Here is a 20,638-nt window from a genome sequence, read left to right as displayed (position 1 = left end):
ATGGCTGAGAAGTACTGGGAGAACTGCAGGACAGTTGGAAGTAGATTTTGTATTTATTAACTTGTATTTTGGGGTAACTCAATAAATGGTAACTCTGTCTGGACAATTTTTTTAATGGGATTGTCCCTTCTGGGTTGAATTACTATTTAAAAATTCCTCCATCTAAATCCATTCACCTGGTCAACACATTATAATAAAATAAAATACAGATGATAAGAACTTGGTTAAGGTATAATTTTTTGTAGGTCATATTTTTGTAAAATAAAATAAAAGACAGATTATAATAAGAACTAGGTCAAGATATAGAGTTTTTGTGGAACTTTTTGTTTGTTTCATTGTAAAAAGAAATGTATTAAGAAATGAAAGGGTTTACATTTGTAAATCTGCCATAAGAGATTAAATCTTATTACCATGCTAGTAATTTATTAAGGTTTAAAAGTTAAACATCAAACCTCTAACAAATTAAATTTGAATAGTTAATTCTTATATCAATAGAGAAGCACTGTGATTAAAATCATGTATTCATTGTTGTTCTTGTTGTTTTTAATTTTTGGAAAAGTGTGTACTAAGGATTTGCCAATACAGATGAAATCTTTTCTGAAGCCCTGGGGTTTTCATTTCAGCTGTCCCAGCATTGTCTGTGTGGCCTCCAGCATTTCTAGTTTAATTTTCAAAACTCAGAACACAAAGGCAGTATGTTTGGGGACAATAGCACACATTTGGAGCTGAACTGTCATGAGAGCAGGGCAGGACTAGACAGGACAAAAGGTGCATTTGCAATGGCTTATTCAGCTATTGCCACTTTCCTGGAAGAAGTATCTTTTTTTTTTATCCTCACTCGAGGACATTTTTGCATTTATCTTCAGATAGAGTGGGAGGGAGAGCAGGAGGAAGAGAGAGAGAGAAACATCAATGTGAGAGAGACACATCGAGTGGCTGCCACCCACACAACCCCACCGGGACTGGGGACAAACTGCAACCAAGGTATGTGCCCTTGGCGGGAACTGAACCCAGGTGTCTCTGGTCTGAGGGCTGATGCTCTAACTGCTGAGCCAAACCAGCCAGAGCGGAAGGATCATCATTTTTAAGGCTCAACACACAGGAACTTTTGGTTGCTTGATTCTACCAGTGATATGAATAAGTCTAAATTAAGAAATGGGCCAGTTTTCCTCACAGACTTAACAGTGTTCTCTGCAAATTTGTTAGTAAATTGGCACATTATCAGGAATACCCAATCCCCCAGCCCAAATTACCTAAAACCAATTCATGGCCCGATCCTCTTAATTTCTAGACATAATCTTTGGAACATAAACAACCCCTTATATTTTTATACTCCTTAAGAGCACTGAAAGAATTCTCATTTATGGTTATCATTTACTCTTTGTAGTATACCTCTGAGGTGGACAGAATGGATATTATCAATATCTCCCTTTAACAGATAATAAAACTGTGGTTCCAAGAGATTAATTAGTATGTCTACGTTTTCAAAAACTACCTTCTTTCCATTCCTCCCTGTACTGTTAATTTTGCTATTTTCTTCTCTAACATAATCATTGAAAAATACAAAAGGAAAATATAAAGTCACAGCTTCAAATTATGAAGCTAATCCTATTGACTTAAAACTTTGAATGAATGAATAAAAATGAAGTCTTACCTCTTTGGAACATTTTTTTCCTCATACAGTATGTATTCCGTTGTAAGGAAGCTTTCAATTTCCAAGGAAAGGGTAGATATACAGTCGACCCTTGAACAACTGAGACTTGAACTTCCTGGGTCCACTTAAACACAAATTTTTTTTTTTTTCAATAAATACAGCCAGCTCTTCATATCCTGGGTTTCGCATCTGCAGATTCAACCAACCGTGGATGAGAAACAGTTATCTTCACATTCCCAACTGCAGATTCCAAACTGTAGTTGACTCTGTGGATGTGAAGGGGTGACTGTATTTAAGTTTTGAAGAATCAAAAGTTATATGGACTCTGGCCAGTGTGGCTCAGCAGTTCAAGTGTCAACCTGCGCACTGAAGGGTCTTGGCTTTGATTCCCAGTCAAGGGCACATACCTGGGCTGCAAGTTCAATGGCCCTAAGCTGGGGGCATGCAGGAGGCAACCAAATGATGTGTCTCTCTCACATCTATGTTTCTCTCTCTCTCCTCCTCCCTCCCTTCCACTCTCTAAAAAAAAAAAAAAAAAGGATTCTCACAACCACAAAATATCTCCCACTAGGTTTTTTTCCTGCTATGTTGGTAGCATTCAGCCTATTGAGAACATTTTCTTAACCCTTATTTATTTTCATTGCCTAGATCAGCACTGTCCAATATAAATATACGTATGTGATTTTGTAATAGCCATTGGTAATCAGTGAGATTTTACATAGCTGTCTTAGATGTCTGGAGTCTTGCAGATGTCCTTTGTCTAGCTAATCCTAGGTTGTTAGTGACCAGATAGTTTGTGATCACATGATCATCTCTATTCCTGTCATATAGGACTGACTGAAATGACAACTGGATTGAACAAAAAAAGCGATTAAGAATCAAACTCAAGAGAACCTAAGACAATGTGTGGAAGGACTCAGAACATGAAATTCCTTAAATAAAAGTTTATTAACTTTAAATAATTGTGCCTATGTTACAAATAATAGAAACCCTTTACACTTTTTTTTTTTTTTTTTTATCCTCACCCGAGGACATTTTTCCATTTTTTGTACAGACAGAGTGGGAGGGAGAGAGAGAGAGGGAAACATCGATGTGAAAGGGACACATCGAGTGGCTGCCACCCGCATGACCAACCAGGGCCGGGGACAAACTGCAACCAAGGTACATGCCCTTAGCGGGAACCGAACCCAGGTCTCTCCGGACCGCAGGCGGGCGCTCTAACCGCTGAGCCAAACCGGCCAGGGCAACCCTTTACACTTTTTATCAAAAAAAAATCAATGGAAAAAATATCTTCTGGTGAGGGTTAACAACAAAAGAGTTATATGGGAATTTTTTACTGAACAGGGGGTCAGATTTATTTTATTTATTTAAATCTTCATTTTTAAAAAGTGGACATTTTTCCACTTTTTGTTCAGATAGAGTAGGAGGAGAGGGAGACAGGGAGAGAAACATTGATGTGAGAGAGAGACATCGACTGGTTGCCTTCCACGCAACCCCGACCAGGGCTGGGGACAAATTGAATCCGAGGTACGTGCCCTTGACTGGAATCGAACCTGAGACTGACCAGTTTGTGAGCTGACGCTCTAACCACTGAGCCAAACCAGCCAGGGCCAGGGGGTCAGATTTAAAAGGCATTTTTATAAAATAAAATGTACTATATTGTTGGGCCTATACATATAGAAATATATGTATAATACATTTGCCAACAACAGCACAAATGAAGTGAATGTGAGCTAAGTTGTATTGGACTGAAGAAATGACTACAGATGGTAAACAAACGGTTATAATAGTGCATTGTTGGGTTTGTAACACTAATAGATACAATATGGAGGCATTGCCTACAAAATACTTTTATTAGACTTGGTACTAAGTTAGAGTAAGTTTTAGATATTATACTCCTTGCCAAAACAAGACAAAAACCCTAAACAAAAAAACTCAACATCAGCCAAATATAAGGAATCCTCTTTTGGCTACTTCTATTTGCTGCTCTGACAGCAGGCTAAAAATACGTTTGAGAGTTACCTCTCCTTGGTCTATACTGGGGTCCTGCGATTTCAGAGGCCTAGAATTAAAAAAAGTTTTTCTTCCACTTGCATAATCATAATAAAGCCCCCTGGCTGGTTTGGCTCAGCGGTTAGAGCATTGGCCAGAGCCTCAAAGGGTCAGGTTTGATTCCAGTCAAAGGCACATACCTGGATTGCAGATTTGATCCCTGGGCCCAGGTGGGGTCATGAGGGGCACAACAAATCAATGTGTCTCTCATATCGATGTCTCTCTCTCTTCTACCCTCCTTCCCACTCTCTCAAAAAAAAAAAAAAAATTTCAACGGAAAAATATCCTTCGGTGAGGATTAACAAAAAGAAAACATAACAACATAAAAGGTAACTTTCTGAGGAAAAACTCAACCCATAATTCTACTACTTTGACAAAATAATGTTTCATTATATTTATTCTCTTCTGGTTTTATTCCATAGGTATTCACGTTTTATTTTTTGGAGGTGTAACCACTTACATGTACTTTTCTTTCTCTTGGTATTATATTAGATAGTTCAGCAAATTTAATTATCATTCTTTTATCCTCACCTGAGGACATTTTTCCATTTTTTGTACAGATAGAGTGGGAGGGAGAGAGAGGAAGAGAGAGAGAGAGAGAGAGAGAGAGAAACATCCATGTGAAAGGGACACATCGAGTGGCTGCCATCCGCATGACCAACCAGGGCCGGGGACAAACTGCAACCGAGGTACATGCCCTTAGCGGGAACCGAACCCGGGTCTCTCCGGACCGCAGGCCGACGCTCTAACCGCTGAGCCAAACCGGCCAGGGCTTAATTATCATTCTTGATAGCCTCACATATATTCAGGATATTTAAGTATTTTCTGTGTCTCTCCCACCTGCCCATTCTATTTTGTAGTAGTGTGTCTCTCTCACATCTTGTAAAGGACAAACACATGACCTTGGATTTTAAGGGAATGACAACAGATAACCACTGCATTGTATAGATAACCATTGCTTTGTGTACACAGAAACTGATTGTTCCCTCAGGCATAGCAGCTAACTGCAAATATCTGCTTCTGTACGCGCTTGCTTGCTCGCATACCCTTAATCCAAATTCCTTAACAGGGGCTAAAACAACTATATAAGCAACCCTCCCCCCGAGCTGGGGGCTGCTCTCTCCTCTGCGTAGGATGGGACAGTCGCCCCGCGGCTAATAAAGCTCTCTTAATTTGAACCCAGTTCGGAGTCTGAGTCTGGTCTGTCTCGTTGGTCTACAACAATCTCTCCAAGGAGGCTTGGAGACTAGACTTCCAGACTCAAAAAAAAAAAAAAACCCCAAACACTAAAATCTTGAATTTTGGTGAAATAATACAAATGGTCTGACTTGACCAGTTTTAAACTTGTATTTACATACTTTGAAATTAAGTGTTTAAAAACAAACATAAGTATTGTGGCGCGAGAGAACCGAGAGAACACCAGAGCCAAATTAAAGCCAAATAGAGAGCAAAGGGCCAGGGACTGATCCCGTGTTCTCGGAGACCAGCCCTGGGGCCTCCAAATGTGGCGCGACAGAGTCAAAGAAAGACCACTAGAGAATTTAAGTCCAATTAAGAGCCGTTTGTTAGCTGGCCAGCGTCTGATTCCAAACACCCCTGTGACAGAGTCTTCGGAATCAACCCTGATATGCTTTATTACATGCATTTTATACCTTACAGAAAATAGGACCTTCTTGATATAATGCCCAGGCTACAACAATGCTGTATAGAATTAGTTTGCCTTATGGGTAACAGAAACACCCAGGCACACCCAGGTATTTAAGGTATTTCAAGGTACATTGGGTCATACTTAGCCCTGAGCTGCACAAACACAATGCAAGCCTAATTCCTTGAGATTGTGGGAAAGTTGAGTCTGACTCAAGACCTCCAGGCTCTGTGGACTCTGCCAGACACGTAGCCGGCTCCCAACAATTTCTTGGTTCAGGGAGTATTCCATTTACTGAGGTTATTTTGATTAAAGAGGTTCAGCTAGAGGGCATTCAGTGACTTTCCCAATCAATTATGGAGCAACACAATAATTTACCAATTATCAATTAAGGGTTATAACATGCCAGCACAGTATCATCTGAATAAGATTTATAATGTAAAATGCTAATTAGAAGTTCTAATTTCAAGTCTGTGAATCCACCATAGTTTGCAGGTAATTTGGAAGAGTAGCACATTAAAAAAATTTGACTACCTGCTACCCTTCTTTTTAGCATGCTGCCTTAAGCAGTAATGACAGAAGTAATCAACTCTGAATTTAGTATAATAGCTGAAAATTACATTTTATCAGCAGATACAAAATAGCACATTTAAAACAGCGTTTTCTATTTTTCTAATATAAAGATCTCATCTCTTAAAGCATATTACTAAAACTTTTTAATATATATAATTGTGTTTTGCAAGTTCAGTACACAGCCTACAAGAGGAAATGGAGGGTGTAAAATAATTTTAAATCTATCTGGCTTCAAATGATAAAACCAGTTTAACGGCTCTTACTTAGCTCACTGACATTCAATGACTATGTTTTACTTCCTTTTTTTTAACTGTAATGTCAAGTGGGTAATTTCCAAGCTAGAGGTATTTGCTTCCTTCCTTAGCATTACTTATTCAATTATTCAGTCAGAGGCACAATCCATTTAGAGGATGTAGACAAATGACTTCTCTCTCCATTCTGCAAATTTAACTCAAAAACAAAATTCCAACTATCATATGAATAGTTTGCTTTTTGGTCACAGGACATCTGGGGTGCTCATTATTAGTAGAATGCAATGTGCTATCATTGTTTTCTAATATATTGCCTGTTTTAAAACAATTAGCTAAAAGCTCATCCATCACCATTTAGTAGTAACTTCTGATACTTTAAAAAATTTAATTTGCTTGTTCTCAGCATGTTATATAATTTGTAGTAAATGTGCTATTGAAGTAAACACTTGATTATTTGACTAGTTACCATCTTCACTAGATTTTAACACAACCAGATAGCTATTAGAGCCTAGTAAAATGAATTAGTGTTAAATACATAAATATACAACTCATTAATTTGAGAAATGTGAAAGACACAATCTACCAATCTACTCTTCAGTGAATAACCAGCTGGTAAGGAGTAATCTAAGAGCCATTTACATAAATTATGTTTAAGAGCAAATAAGTTTATGCTGTATTATATAGGTCAAAAGGATCATTAGTATATCAGTCCAGATAAATTGACAAATAGTTAGACCTTGGAAAAGCCACTTTTCTTTGGGTTTCCTCGACCTGTAAAATGAAGGGATAAGGCTATATTAATCATATCTATGAAGTTTTAAGACTTAAGTTTATCTGGCTTTCCATACCCGTTCTTAAAAGGGTTGTTCTTAAGTTTTTGTCTAAATGCACTAAGGAAAGTACTATTTATGTAATTGATGTCAGTTTATAATTAAAGTACGTATGTTTATATTAATTTTTTTTTAAGAGAAAAAGGGAGGAGACAGAGAAACATTGATCAGTTGCCTCCTATAGGCACCCTGGGCATGTGCCCTGACCAGGAATCGAAACTTTGACATTTCGTTACACAGACTAATATTTAACCAACTAAGCCACACTGGCTGGGCAACATGAGTATAGTAATTGATCAATTCCACCTCTTCATTGATTGTGAAGACACTGGTGATCCAGGGAAATAACTTGCCAAGGGTACACAGCTAATTAGTGTCAGACGAGGAGAGGGCACAGACCTGATTACCAATTAAATTCTTCTACATCATAGTGTCTTCTAGATACCACAGGGCAAGCAAAGTTCTGAGTGAGTAGAAGAAATCTAAATGGAATATAAAATCTTAAAGGGAATTTACACAGGATCCATCTACTTCAACTTCTCATTTAAATCTGAAATTTCTTTTGTGGCATTGTGACAGATGTCATTTGCCGTTCAGTTTCTGTTCTGCTCCAGTAGTAAGATACTCATTAATGTGTAAGAGGCAATTTCTTTACCTTGTTGGTCAAATGACCATAAAGTTATTTTTTACACTGAGCTTGAATCTGCCATTTTCACAATGTTCTACTCTTAGTGTCAAGAATAAATACATGCCTCTCAAACATATGAAGACATCTATCATTCTTTAGTCACATAATTCTTTAGTTTTTGTTTATGGGACTCTAATTTGATAACAGTCCAGGACTTGTTCTAAATTGTGAATATCCTTTCACTGAATCCTGAAATGAAATTAATATTGCAGATATGAATTGACAAGCACTTTATGATTATTTTCCCATACTGAATTTTTAAAAAATGTTTTAGATTTTTTTAGAAAGGTAGGGAGAGATAGAAACATCATGCCCCTAATGCAGATAAAGCCTGAATGAAACCTGGGCATGTGCCCTGATTGGGAACTGAAAACTCCATCCACTGAACCATACCAGCCAGGCCATTATGAATTTCTTAGCACCCCAAGATTACATCAGTTTCAAGTTGGCCTCCATGTCATTTCTAGTTAAGCTAAAATCTCCAGATTTTGTCTCCAAACTCTGAAGACAAAATATGAAACAAGTGCAGATTCATATTTCTACCAATGGCTTTCTATTGTTTCTAGGGCAGTGATCAGGGTCCATGATACTACACACGATTGTGCCCCTAACTAGCCTGCCAGTCTCATGCCATTCTTTCCATTTGATCTCTGGCCCATCTTAATTTCAAACACACCATTCTTCTTGTAGGCTTCTACACACTATTCCCCTCAGCCAGGAATGATTCACCTGGGCCAAGAAGGTTTATCCTTTTTCAAAGCTCAGCTAAAAAACTACTTCATTGACTCTTCCTTGCCCTTCTCTACACCCTCCCGTCTCCCAGGAGTACCTTTTACTTATTATAATACCCTACTAATTTCCTTCAGCCCTTATCCAAACAGTAATATCTGTGCAAAGAGGTATGTCTCCCCAGCTATACTGTGAAGTCTATGAGGACATGGCCGGTGTCTATCTTTATCTGGCATAGGGTTTTGCACAATTTAAATAGGCAACAAATATTTGCTGAATGAATATGAAATTAATCAAAGAAAACACTAAAGCTGGGTGTATGTTGTACAAAGAGGGAATTGTATAGGCTTTAAGACAATCTTAAAAAGGAAAAACCTTTCTCCAAAGCAAAGAAGTGATGAAATTTAGACAACTACAGAACTATGTTCTGTTAAGATGAATGGTAACTTTTGTTCACTCTTTATAGAAGGTGGAGAGCAAGGAAGAAGGCAAACAAGCACAGCTGAGTGGTATATTTGTTGTTTTACTGTTAATTTGACACATCTGAACCAAAGCATTCACAATACTTGATATACTTTGAAAAGAATCATATACTATAGTCTTAGACATAACCACAGAACAAGCAGAACAATTAAAACTACATAAGGCCTTAAAATATATCCACAGTGTGTATTATTTCAATATCATTCATTTACAAATTAGACTACATACCATTAATTTAATTTTTCTTTTTCTTTCTTTTTTTTTTTTTTTAAATTCAGGAATGATTCATTCAAGGAAAGGCAACTTAGTTTTTGTGTGAGCTTTATTTTTTTACTACACTGGTTAATATAAAAATTAAGAATTAAATGTTCTTATTTCCTGCATCAGGAGCGAATCCATGAAATTCTCAGATTGTAATCCAAAACGATAGGTCCTATTCTTAAAAACAGTCAAAGTGAAAAGGGACCAAAGCCGTCTGTTTGTGGTCTTGAAGAACATCCAATGGATTTTCAGGTTGTCTTATAATGAAGAGTACTGCAATTTTAAGAGATTAGTCAAAATTTAAAACAACGTTGCATACAAAAGTCATTCTTGAAGCTCTAAATGCCTTTTAAATAACTAAAATAAAAAATTTAAGTAGTTGCCTCACAGTACCAAACTTATAAATCAAAACTAGTTAAAATTCAGTGCTATCATGACTTCTCATTTACAAGGTAACTAGTTGGTAAATTAATAGATGGCATAAAAATTAAGACTTAAATCATTTTTTTTTTTATATTTAAAGGAGAAAATGCATGATAACCAGGGAATACAGAAAATTCCATGTATTTTACAATAGAATAACTGCTTACACCTCTATCCCTATACAATAGGGTTTAGGTCATCTCTAGTAAACTTGTGTGTTTTCTTAGTATTCTATGGAGTACTTGAATGGTTTTAGATATACATACAGCTTTTTATTGAAAGAATATTACATTTGTATACCAGGATAAGATTTAGTACATTGAGATGTTTTAAAAATATTTATAAATTTGTTTCTCATATGCAAAAGCATTTGGCAATACTTTTACAGCATTTGATTTTATAGAATTAAAATTTCATACAGTACTCATCTTGATGTTTAAAAAAAATTCACAGAAAAAATATAAATTACACAGCCTGACTGCATGATACTGTTATTTCCAGTTATAGTTCTGGTAATTAAAACCTTCATTAAGTCTGTTAACAAATCATTACCTGTACATTTATGAAGGCAACTGACATGATTTGCAAACAAAACCTTCAGGTTTTACGTTATTTACCAAGAAGTGCAGTTCAGCAAAAGAAAACCCGGTATGCAAATTTACAGAGTATTTTACAAATTTACCAGTTCCTGTGACACAAACTGTTTCAACCTTTCGAGGTACTGCCCATAAAGTTCCACATCATTGTGACCTGCCCCTTCAACCCACAGAGGCTCCACAGGTCTTTGGCAACGCTCAAACAATGCGAGGCCATGTGAAAAGTCAATGACTTCGTCTTCAGTCCCATGAATTATTAATACTGGAGAGGTTATCTTAGAGATTTTGTCAATGCTGTAAGAAAAAAGGAGGAGGAAAGTCAATGAATTAACTATGAAAAGGAATGTAAAACAAATGTTCTTGTGCTATATCAGAAAGACAATTCAAACACCAGAATCTATCCAGAAGGAATATATGCCTCTTGGATTTCAAACATAATTCAAATCACCTTTACATAATCTTTACTTTAAGATTATCTGATCAAGTTAACTTCATGCACTTCTGTCTTGAGGGAATCACTGAATGGGTACTGTCACCATACTGCACATTATATGCAATGATGATGTTTTGCACAGAGAAACTGAGGTTGCGAAGAGAAGACACAACTAAAGACCATTTCAAGCATGTGCTAATTTCATACCTTTCTGCACACACATATGGCGGTATGTTTTCTTTGTTTTAGGGTATTAACTCACAAATATAGAGTAAATGTAATAAAACATAAAAAAAAAAATTGGAGTTGAAAAGCAGATAGGAGAAGACACAATTTTTAAGAGTATAGCCCTGGCCGGTTTTTCTCAGTGGTTAGAGCGTCGGCCTGAGATCCAGAGAGACCCGGGTTCGGTTCCTGCTAAGGGCACGTACCTCTGCTGCAGTTTGTCCCCAGCCCTGGTTGGGTTGTGCGGGTGGCAACCACTCGATGTGTCCCTTTCACGTCGATGTTTCTCTCTCTCTCCCTCCCTCCCACTCTATCTGAACAAAACATGGAAAAGTGTCCTCGAGTGAGGATTAAAAAAAAAAAGAGTATAGAAGGTAAAGTGAAGAACCAACCCAATTTATACCTTGGAGTACCACAGAAGGCTAGGAAATGACAGAGGGATAAAGGAGGGTATTTAAAGATTTACAATTTGTTCAAAAAAATAGTTTAGGTCCCTCTCTGACAGCGTCTTTACCCTACTTTTTGCAGCAGGGTAACTGCACTCCACCCAAAACTGGAGGATTTGTGGACCAAGGGACTGCCAGGCACAGTTTAGGGCAGAGGTATCAAAGGCCAAGTGAGCATATACATACTGGCTGCTGTGAACCCTTTCTCCCTACTGGACTTCAAGAATGCTGGCATCCAGGGCTTCATCCACCAAGGGGCAATTTTAGAAAGTTTTCTTTGGAGACCATACCCACATTAAGGGCTTGGGGTGGGGATCCCGAACTAATTGGCTGACTAGATCACTCTGTAGTGAAGCTCAGTCAACAAGTCTTAATCACTTGCCTCAGATCAGCACTATAGTCCCTCTCTCTTACTATGAGCAGACAACCAAGAATTACCAGACATCAAAGGAGAACACTTTAACATAAGACAGATCAAAACAATCAAATTTAAAAAGGCAGCTCAAAGGGAGCATAAATTACACCGAGAAGAAATCTTACAAACTCTTTAAAATCCTGAGAGAGAAAAAGAGAGAGAGAGTGAGCACACTGTAACAATTAAATGAGGATAGAATCATGAAAAGTAAAAATAGCAAATTAAATTATTCAAGGCTGCATTTGGTAAGAAAAGAATGTTTGGGTATATTATTTGCTGTCAAATGTTCAATAGTAAAGGAATTAGAACAAAAAATAAAAAGGAATGTATAATCTTTTTCTAACAGCTATTAGTACTATCCTTTCTGTTGGTGCAATAATGAAAGGGAGCTAGACAGAGATATGTTTTATAGCAATAGCATTACCTCAAATACCTTCCTATCATCTCGATCATTCTCCAACCTACTACTATCTAAAACAAAAACAAACTCCAAATAAAAGTAAAAATCATAATCTTCCTCCCGTAGCCTGCTCTAGTGATAAGATTACATGTTCCCATAAGCTTCCTACAAAAGTGACCCCTTAATGACTAATGATGAAAAAATAAGTTTTTTTTTTTATCCTCAACCAAGGACATTTTTCCATCTTTGTTCAGATAGAGTGGGAGGGAGGGGGGAAGAGAGAGAGTGAGACAGAGAGCGAGAGAGAGAGAGAGAGACAAACATCGACGTGAAAGGGACACATCGAGTGGCTGCCTCCCTCAAGACCCCAACCAGGACCGGGACGAACTGCAACCAAGGTACGTGCCCTTGACCGGAATCGAACCCATGACTCATTGGTCCACGGGCCAACGCTCTCACCACTGAGCAAAACTGGACAGGGAAAACAATATATGTTTTTAAAATAGCCCTTATTGTTCTTATAAAGAACAAAGTGATGACTTGGCCTTTGGCCCATCTATCATCCACAAAAAAATCCTTTTAGGCAAAAAAAAAAAACAACTTAAATTTGCCAGCTTCTCACTTCTTGAGTTGATGGAACCTGCCATACTGTCTTAAGAAGCAGTAGAAGTAGCCCTTCTTTCAAATTTGTCTAACACCTTATGTTTACAGACTTTGCGGTAGCAATCCTTATCCTAGTTCATTTATGACTCAACTTGTTTGCAATTCACTACTTTTGTCAATCAGATACCATTAAAATTATTCACTCAATTTTATGCACATGTCTCATTTTCCCTCTACTTGTTCCTTTCCTCCAGTATTGTGTCTCACTGAATGGCTCCACCATCCATTAGCAGTTTAAATCAGAAACCTGGAAATTATATTGAAGTTCTTTTGTTTAGCATCCTATATCCAGCCTGACATTTAGTTCTATCAATTCTATTTCTCAAATTCATTCCTGTCCCTAATACTAGTGCCACTGTCTGGTTAAAAGCCCCCAGTACTTTGTACCAGAATCAATATTGCTCAAACATTTGAGCTTCCTGACTGGTATCCTGCTACCACCTGCATCATAAGTTAATTTTTCACAATTTCTATAATATATGTAAAATAGAAGCTCATGGCTGAGTGAGTTGTATCATGAATACCTTAAGTGATGGAATAAAATTCTATTAAAAGTTTCTTCAAATTCAAGTATTTTGAATATTGATACTTACTTTGGGAATGCATCAAAACAATAAGTCTTCTTGGTATCAGGAAAAGCAACTCGCATTCCTGAGGTCAATGGAGAATGAAGAATAACAGCAGCACTCTCGTACCGAGCAGCAAGATCCACAGATGGAACTGTCCCTATACTTTGGCCATATATAATCACATTTTCAGGGCGAATGCCATATCTACAAAGTTCAGAAGTTAAAAAAAAAAAAAAGAGTTGGACTGGTATGAAATGTTCAATCATCCCTAAGGACTTAATCTTACAACTGAATGACTTACACAATGTTAACAAATTTACATTTAAAATTTAAGTTTCTTAGCCATCACAATCATATTTAATGATATACTAAAAATCTATTTTCTTATTTCATGTTTCAATTTCATCTTCTGGAAAAGCTGCTGCAGTCTTTTTAAAATTTCAATCTTAAAAATGGATCTATTAAACCATTTATGTAATTCAATGTAGCATACTGGAGACTAAATTTGGAACATTATTATCACTAATATTTTAATGATTGATATTTAATAGATTGTATTTTCCATTAAATGTAAGAAAAGTTCTTATTTCTCTAGACATTAAAAGTGGATTATTTTCTTTTCTGAAGTTGGTCATAGAGATGAAAATGTGACATATAGTTACAGTATGGAATGAACATATGTATTGGTTTAGTCAAGAGCAAATTACTGTATTTCTTGAAATCTTCCTTTACTTACCACAGAAATGGATTAGTGATTGAAAACACAGATGGATGAATGACATATGATTCAGTTAATTATTAATACTTAATGCTAAAATCTCAAGAGTATTGCTTTACTCCCTTTAATAAAACAGTTCAGATTTAAATACATAAATTCATTGAACTCAGTAATATTAGGTACATAACTATGTCCTAGGCACTGTTACTTGTCTACAGTATAACTGACTGTCCCAACTGTAAACTACTGCAAGTGTAAATGAGATGCTACAGGAACTAATGAATGTGGAGTTAAGGGTTAGAGTGACACCAAATATGCCTTTCCATTTCAGAAGTCTGACTGTAGTCACTTCTGGCTGCTAAGGGCCATTTGATCAACAGCTTCTAATCTTTTCCAAATTATCTGAGCACTCACCAGGAAAGAACAATACTAGCCTTGTGTACTCCTCATAGCCCTTTCCAGGGGTACAGGCCTATCTGAACTATTCAGATAATGACATACCTTCCCATAGTTTCTTTCAATCAGTCCTACTCAATCATTTGGATATGTCCCAGAGATTGGGCTCCATCTACTCCAGACTAACTCTACATGTAAGTAAACTCAGGAAAGTTTTCTTTACAATAGACCTAGCTGTGCATTCTTTATAGAAATGAAAAAACTGGGAAAGGAACATCAGCATCAGCTTAAGGCTGCACAGTTGCTGTTAGCTGAGTAGCAGCATGTTGGTGGCAACTATGGGTTTTAGGCTAAAGTTAGTAATGGGCAAGGCTCCAGAGCAGCAGAGGCAGCTGGCAATTTCACATCAGAGGTCTCAAAGCAATAACAGAATTTCAGAATACTACAAGTTAGAAAGGACTTTAGAGACCATCTAAGCTGGTTCTACTGCTTACTAAGCAGATGTTCAAAGTCAGAGTAAGCTAGTGACAGACCTATAATTTGAACCCAGTTATCCTGACTCTCAGACCAGTGGTTTTTCTATTATAACACAAAGATAATGACTTCAAAATTTGTGTGTGAAGGCTGCATAGTGATTATTAGTCCCCTATTTTACCTTGATAGATCAGAAGTTCAGAAACTTAAGGTTATTATCAATTATACTAAAAAGACCATTTAAGTAATAATTACTTAAGTTCATTATTTACTTTTCCCTTCTTGATTACTCAAGTACTAACAATAAGGGCTATCTGCTTTAACTTAGCATCCTTAAGAACCATACTAAAACAACAATGAGGTATCACCTCACACCTGTCAGAATAGCGCCATCAACAAATCATCAAACAACAAGTGTTGGCGAGGGTGTGGAGAAAAGGGGACTCTAGTACACTGCTGGTGGGAATGCAGACTGGTACAGCCACTATGGAAAACAATATGGTGTTACCTCAAAAAATTAAAAATTGAACTTCCATTTGACCCAGTGATCCCACTTCTAGGAATATAACCCAAGAAGCCTGAAACACCAATCAGAAAGAATATATGTACCCTCATGTTTGTAGCAGCACTATTTACATTAGCTAGGATCTGGAAACATCCCAAGTGTCCATCAGTAGACGAACGGATAAAAAAGCTGTGGTACATATACACAATGGAGTACTATGCAGCTGTAAGAAAGAAAGATCTCTTATCCTTTGAGACTACATGGAGGGACCTGGAAAGTATTATCCTAAGTGAAACGAGCCAAACAGAGAAAGACAAGTATCATATGATCTCACTTATTTGTGGAATATAATGAACGTAACAGTCTGAGGAATGGGGTAGTCCCACAGACGTGGAAGTGGGGTACAGACTGACAATCCCCTGAAGAGGGGGTTGTGGGGGAGATAAACCACAGAACTTATATGCATGTATGCATGAACAATGGACATGGACAACAAAGCTGGAGTCAGGGCAGGGAGGGAGGGGGAGGGGGGAATCAGTGGGGGGAAAAGGAGAAACATCTGTAACAAAAAAAAAAGAACCATACTAGTCCACGGAAGTTATACTTTAAAATAAAAAATAGATTATAGTATATGATTTATATCTTAATAAATCTGTTATTAATATATATAAAATCACATTTTCCTGACAGTTATACTACAGTCAGCTGGCTGACTCTGAAAGTGGACACTCATTTTTGTTTGTCTGTAGGCTGAGGGGACTGATGTCAGTATAATAAAAGCAGATTTTGTCACTTAAGGTGGTTTTTAAATTTATATATTTTTAATATTCTGTTCTTCCACCTAACCCTGAACTCCTGCCCTAATACTTATATTATTTACTATCTATTTTTCCCTTATTCATATGTTTTCATATCATTTCAGTTGATTTAAAATCTCCTTTATTTAGAACTTTGTGAGGAGTTGAGTTTTATTACATATCTTGGAGGAGTAATGGTTCTAAAGACATTTTCTAAAAAAGGTTATGCCTACTAACAGAATTGAAGCAGTTCTAAACTAAATGAAATCACCTGTATTCAAACATTACATTAGAGATAGTAAGTTTTCTTTTTCTTTATTTTTTTCACCTCTCTAGTTCTTTTTTCTTTAACTTAATTTTCATTGTTGATACTATTACAGATGTCCCCATTTCCCCTCCTTTGCCTACCTCCACCAAGTCCCCACCTGTCCCTGCCCTTTGGCCATCACCACACTGTTGTCTGTCTATGGGTTATGCATATGTGTTCTGTAAGTTTTCTTTATGTCCTTTAGCTTCAATCTAAAATACTGTGGAAGTCAGGCAGCCTATCAATGTATAGTAGGAAGAATAAATTACACTGAAGTCTATAAAATTGCATTATTTTTCAAAAAATTGTATCCTGGTGACTAGAAAAGATTAATGTAATTTCTAGTCCCCCCCAAAATGTATTATAATCAAAGAATAGCTGACATAGTAAGAGAATTTACTTAAATGATTTATCACAGCATCACAATTACAATCTAATTTTAACTCTTCATAGGTATATATTGGTAAGTATAATCTTTATTTAGTACTTCAAGATGTGTTATAAAAAAGCTTTTATTCTATTCTAATACAAGACAATTTTAATCATATTAAGTGTGGAAAATAATTCCCAATCACCATTTACCTTGTCCTAAGAGCAAGCCAAGCAGCTTCTATGTCTGCATAGAGGTTCTTCTCCGTTGGTTTCCCAGAACTTGCACCATATCCAGAATAGTCATATGAGAATATATTACAGTTAATCCGTGATCCCAGTCCTATGTAAAAGCTGCTCATCTGACCGAGATCAACAGCATTTCCATGTGAGAAGAGTAAGGTATATTTGGCGTTGGGTGAGCAACGCACAAACATGCAGGCAATTCTGTTGCCTTTAGTGGTTCTAGTCATGAAACACTCAATAGCATCTTTTTCTCTAGAAGAATACTGCCAGTCAGCTCGTTCTGATAGGTGTAAAGTCCAGCGGCCTCCACTTTCATCACACATTAGCGTGTAAGTTGGATCAGGTGGCAAAAATGCTAATTTTGAAGCAATTTTCCCTGGACAAGGTGGACAGCAGAAGAGGCAACATAGCTCACTAAATGAAAGATTATTCATCTTCTGAAAAAGAAAAAAGACAGCAAATGTTTTAATCACTGAATTGTGGATTCTGTATTCTCATACAATACAAGGTTAAAACAAAGACTACCAGTGGTGAAGTATCTTCAACCAAAACAATTTTTGGGGATGTTTCTAGAAATACTGTAAATCCTGGATGAGGCTAATATTCCTGATCAGGAGAGAGACACAAATACTATATATTTCAAAAACTCAGAATCTCATGGAGAATCTAGGGATTTAACATGATACATAATAAATACTTAAGAGCAGTTATGAAGCATATACTGTTTGTCAGATAGTGTGCTAAGTGTTCTATGCATATTTCCATGTTTGATCTTCAAAACAACCCTGTATGGTGGTCTCTCACAAGGTGAGGTAGTGGTGGACTCAGGATTTGACACCTGGCTCAATCACTGTCCTACATTACTGGGCTACACTCTCAAGTGCTTGAAATAATACACAAGAACCATATCGTTTTAGCCACAGTGTCATAGGCCCAAATAACCTATAAAACATTAAAATGTATATATGCATGTAACCACTGGCCATATTAAAAAAGGCTATAATATAAAGTCTACTATGGAAAAAAGGTAAGTTCTGATAAAAGTAAAATTTCCTAAATGGTTAGATGGAAAGAAACATAAATGTTTGTAGCCAGAGAGAGAGGGCATCCCAACTCTACCACTTACTAGCTGTGTGCCTTTGGGCAAGTTATTACCTTTTTGACTCTACTGTCTTCATAAGTGAAGCCAATGCCTACGTTGAAAAGAGTAGTTATGAAAGAACAAGTACAATGATACAGTTTAGGCACACAACAGAGTAATGGCCAGATAGTTGGCTCACGTAGGAATGGTCCACTTTCTTCAATGTCTTTATTATTAATATTTAAAAATATCCACCTCATATGAATTCAGGAACAAAAATAAATTCTAGTTTGCCCTACCAGCATTTGCTTCTATGTTGTTCTTTCTCAAATTTCTGTCATTTTTTTTACTGTTTACAGACCTTTGCTTAGTTCCAGGAAGAAGGCATTCAAAACAAACACCTTTCACAGGCTTGGTGGCACCTCATTTTCACCAAAATATCTAAATACAAATATAGGAAAAAATGTACAACATTACACCAAAAATGAGAAGTAATAATCTCAGGAGTGATTATAGATGCAAAGAAAAGAGTGCCCTTTTCATTTACTATCAAATCAAAATCTAATCTGTGTTGCTCAATACAAATGTGTTTACTTCCTATTCCGAACTAATTAGTTAAAAAGACAAAGTAGAAACAGCACAGATAGAAACAAAAGATAAAATGACATAAAAGGCTTTAAACGATGACCTAGAGAAGGGCAGAGCCTGGTTAGTGTGGCTCCGTGGTTGAGTGTTGACCCATGCACCAAGAGGTCACCAGTTCGATTCTCATATGGGCACATGCCCAGGTTGTGAGCCAAATCCCCAGTGGGGGGCATGCATACAGGAGGCGGCCAATTGATGTTCTCTCTCATCAATGTCTCTCTCTCCTTTCCTCATTCTCTAAAATCAATAAAATACATTTAAAAAAGAGAAGGGCAGAAAAGTGTCTCTTGGATACTGGGAAACAATTTTACTTATTTTATCTTTATTCTTTTCAGCCTTCAAAGCAAAAACAGCCTGAATATGTTAATATCTTGGTCTGATTGGAACTAGAGCCAGAACAAAAATGATAACTAGGTATCATCTCTAGTGCCAAACTCCCTGAAGTGGTATGCTAAAAAGGATTCTGAGGGCATGCCCAGGGCTTAGCAGGTGAAGAATGTGTGATAAATGAACAATGTTTACCATAGAATTTGGCTATAAATTTATTATCCTGGTCAGGAGGATAAAGGACCTGGTGAAGGAAATGGAGTTCTAAGGGTCAGTTCCCAAGAAGGAGATGACCTGGAAAAAAGTTGAGGCAGCCCTGGCCGGTTTGGCTCAGCGGTTAGAGCGTCGGCCTGCGGTCCAGAGAGACCCGGGTTCGGTTCCCGCTAAGGGCACGTACCTCGGTTGCAGTTTGTCCCTGGCCCTGGTTGGTCGTGCAGGTGGTAGCCACTCGATGTGTCCCTTTCACGTCGATGTTTCTCTCTCTCTCTCTCCCTCCCTCCCACTCTATCTGAACAAAAAATGGAAAAATGTCCTCAGGTGAGGATTAAAAAAAAAAAAAAAAGTTGAAGCAGAAGGTACAATATAGCAATGCTATCTATTATTTCTTAACCCCCAATATATTACATACATGCCATCAACTGCTGACCCACAACAGTCTATTAAAAGCTTGATTAATAAGTAAACTGTACATAGCTTGACTATGTTCCTATAATTTACCACTTGAACATGGAGACTTTTACATACTATAAATAAAGTAATTTTGAAATAAACCTGGCTGACTGAACATATATAATGCTTCAGAGATGCTCCCGGGGATAAACGCAAAGGTGAGCAGCACAAAGGAGAAGAGCTGCAGTGCTAGGGTCTAGTTTAATAAAAAGACAATCTCACTTCCTTCAGGGTGGCAGAAGAAATTATTCCCATCACCACTGCTTTAAACAGATCACTGATGTCCACTTAATAAAAGCTTGCAAATTAGCACCTTCCTAATAATAGGTCTGGTATAGAAAACAGCAATATGGACTTGCTTAAAAGTTATTTTCTCCTTTTCTGTGTGAAACAATTCACAAAAAAAGTATAAATGAAACAAATAATCAGAATTGAGTAAGTTACTAAGAAAAAACATTTTATTCTTTTTTTTTTTTTTTTTTTATCCTCACCCAAGGACATTTTTCCTTTTTTTTTTTTTTTTTTTTTTGTTCAGGTAGAGTGGGAGGGAAGGAGAGGAACAGAGAGAGAGAGAAAGAGAAACATCGATGTGAAAGGAACACATCGAGTGGCTGCCACCCGCACAACCGACCAGGGCCGGGGACAAACTGCAACCAAGGTACGTGCCCTTAGCGGGAACCGAACCCGGGTCTCTCAGGACCGCAGGCCGACGCTCTAACCGCTGAGCCAAACCGGCCAGGGCAAAAAAACATTTTATTCTTAATAAAA

The 20,638-nt window shown here is 37.1% G+C and overlaps 1 protein-coding gene across 2 annotated transcripts; it reads right to left on the bottom strand.

Annotated features, from left to right (window-relative positions):
- Positions 1-1,808: 1,808 nt before the first annotated feature.
- On the bottom strand, positions 1,809-18,670 carry ABHD17B (abhydrolase domain containing 17B, depalmitoylase). 2 transcript variants are annotated; one of them, XM_036261361.1, is made up of 5 exons: positions 18,591-18,670; positions 17,116-17,585; positions 13,361-13,540; positions 10,272-10,479; positions 8,930-9,439 (listed from the first exon to the last, which is right to left on the bottom strand). In XM_036261361.1, the coding sequence occupies exons 2-5, from the start codon at positions 17,580-17,582 to the stop codon at positions 9,425-9,427; spliced, it is 870 nt and encodes a 289-aa protein (XP_036117254.1). In that variant the 5' UTR covers positions 17,583-17,585; positions 18,591-18,670; the 3' UTR covers positions 8,930-9,424. The 2 variants fall into 2 exon arrangements, with proteins under 2 accessions (XP_036117255.1, XP_036117254.1); XM_036261362.1 differs by lacking the exons at positions 8,930-9,439; positions 10,272-10,479 and adding an exon at positions 1,809-1,920.
- Positions 18,671-20,638: the final 1,968 nt, after the last annotated feature.

This window comes from Molossus molossus, unplaced genomic scaffold (assembly GCF_014108415.1).
Source record: "Molossus molossus isolate mMolMol1 unplaced genomic scaffold, mMolMol1.p scaffold_m16_p_14, whole genome shotgun sequence".
In the NCBI taxonomy this organism is placed as follows: Eukaryota; Metazoa; Chordata; class Mammalia; order Chiroptera; family Molossidae; genus Molossus; species Molossus molossus.
Note: the sequence above shows the minus strand (reverse complement) of the source record. Positions and strands in the feature narration are given on the sequence as shown.

Bases quoted from the DNA above. Each gene is read 5' to 3' on its own strand.
- ABHD17B (XM_036261361.1), bottom strand. From the start codon at position 17,582: ATGAATAATCTTTCATTTAGTGAGCTATGTTGCCTCTTCTGCTGTCCA. The intron at 13,541-17,115 runs GTAAATGGTGAT...TGAACTTTGTAG, and splicing joins TGGCTTGCTCTTAGGACAAG to ATATGGCATTCGCCCTGAAA. The intron at 10,480-13,360 runs GTAAGTATCAAT...TTTTTCTTACAG, and splicing joins TGTTTTGATGCATTCCCAAA to CATTGACAAAATCTCTAAGA.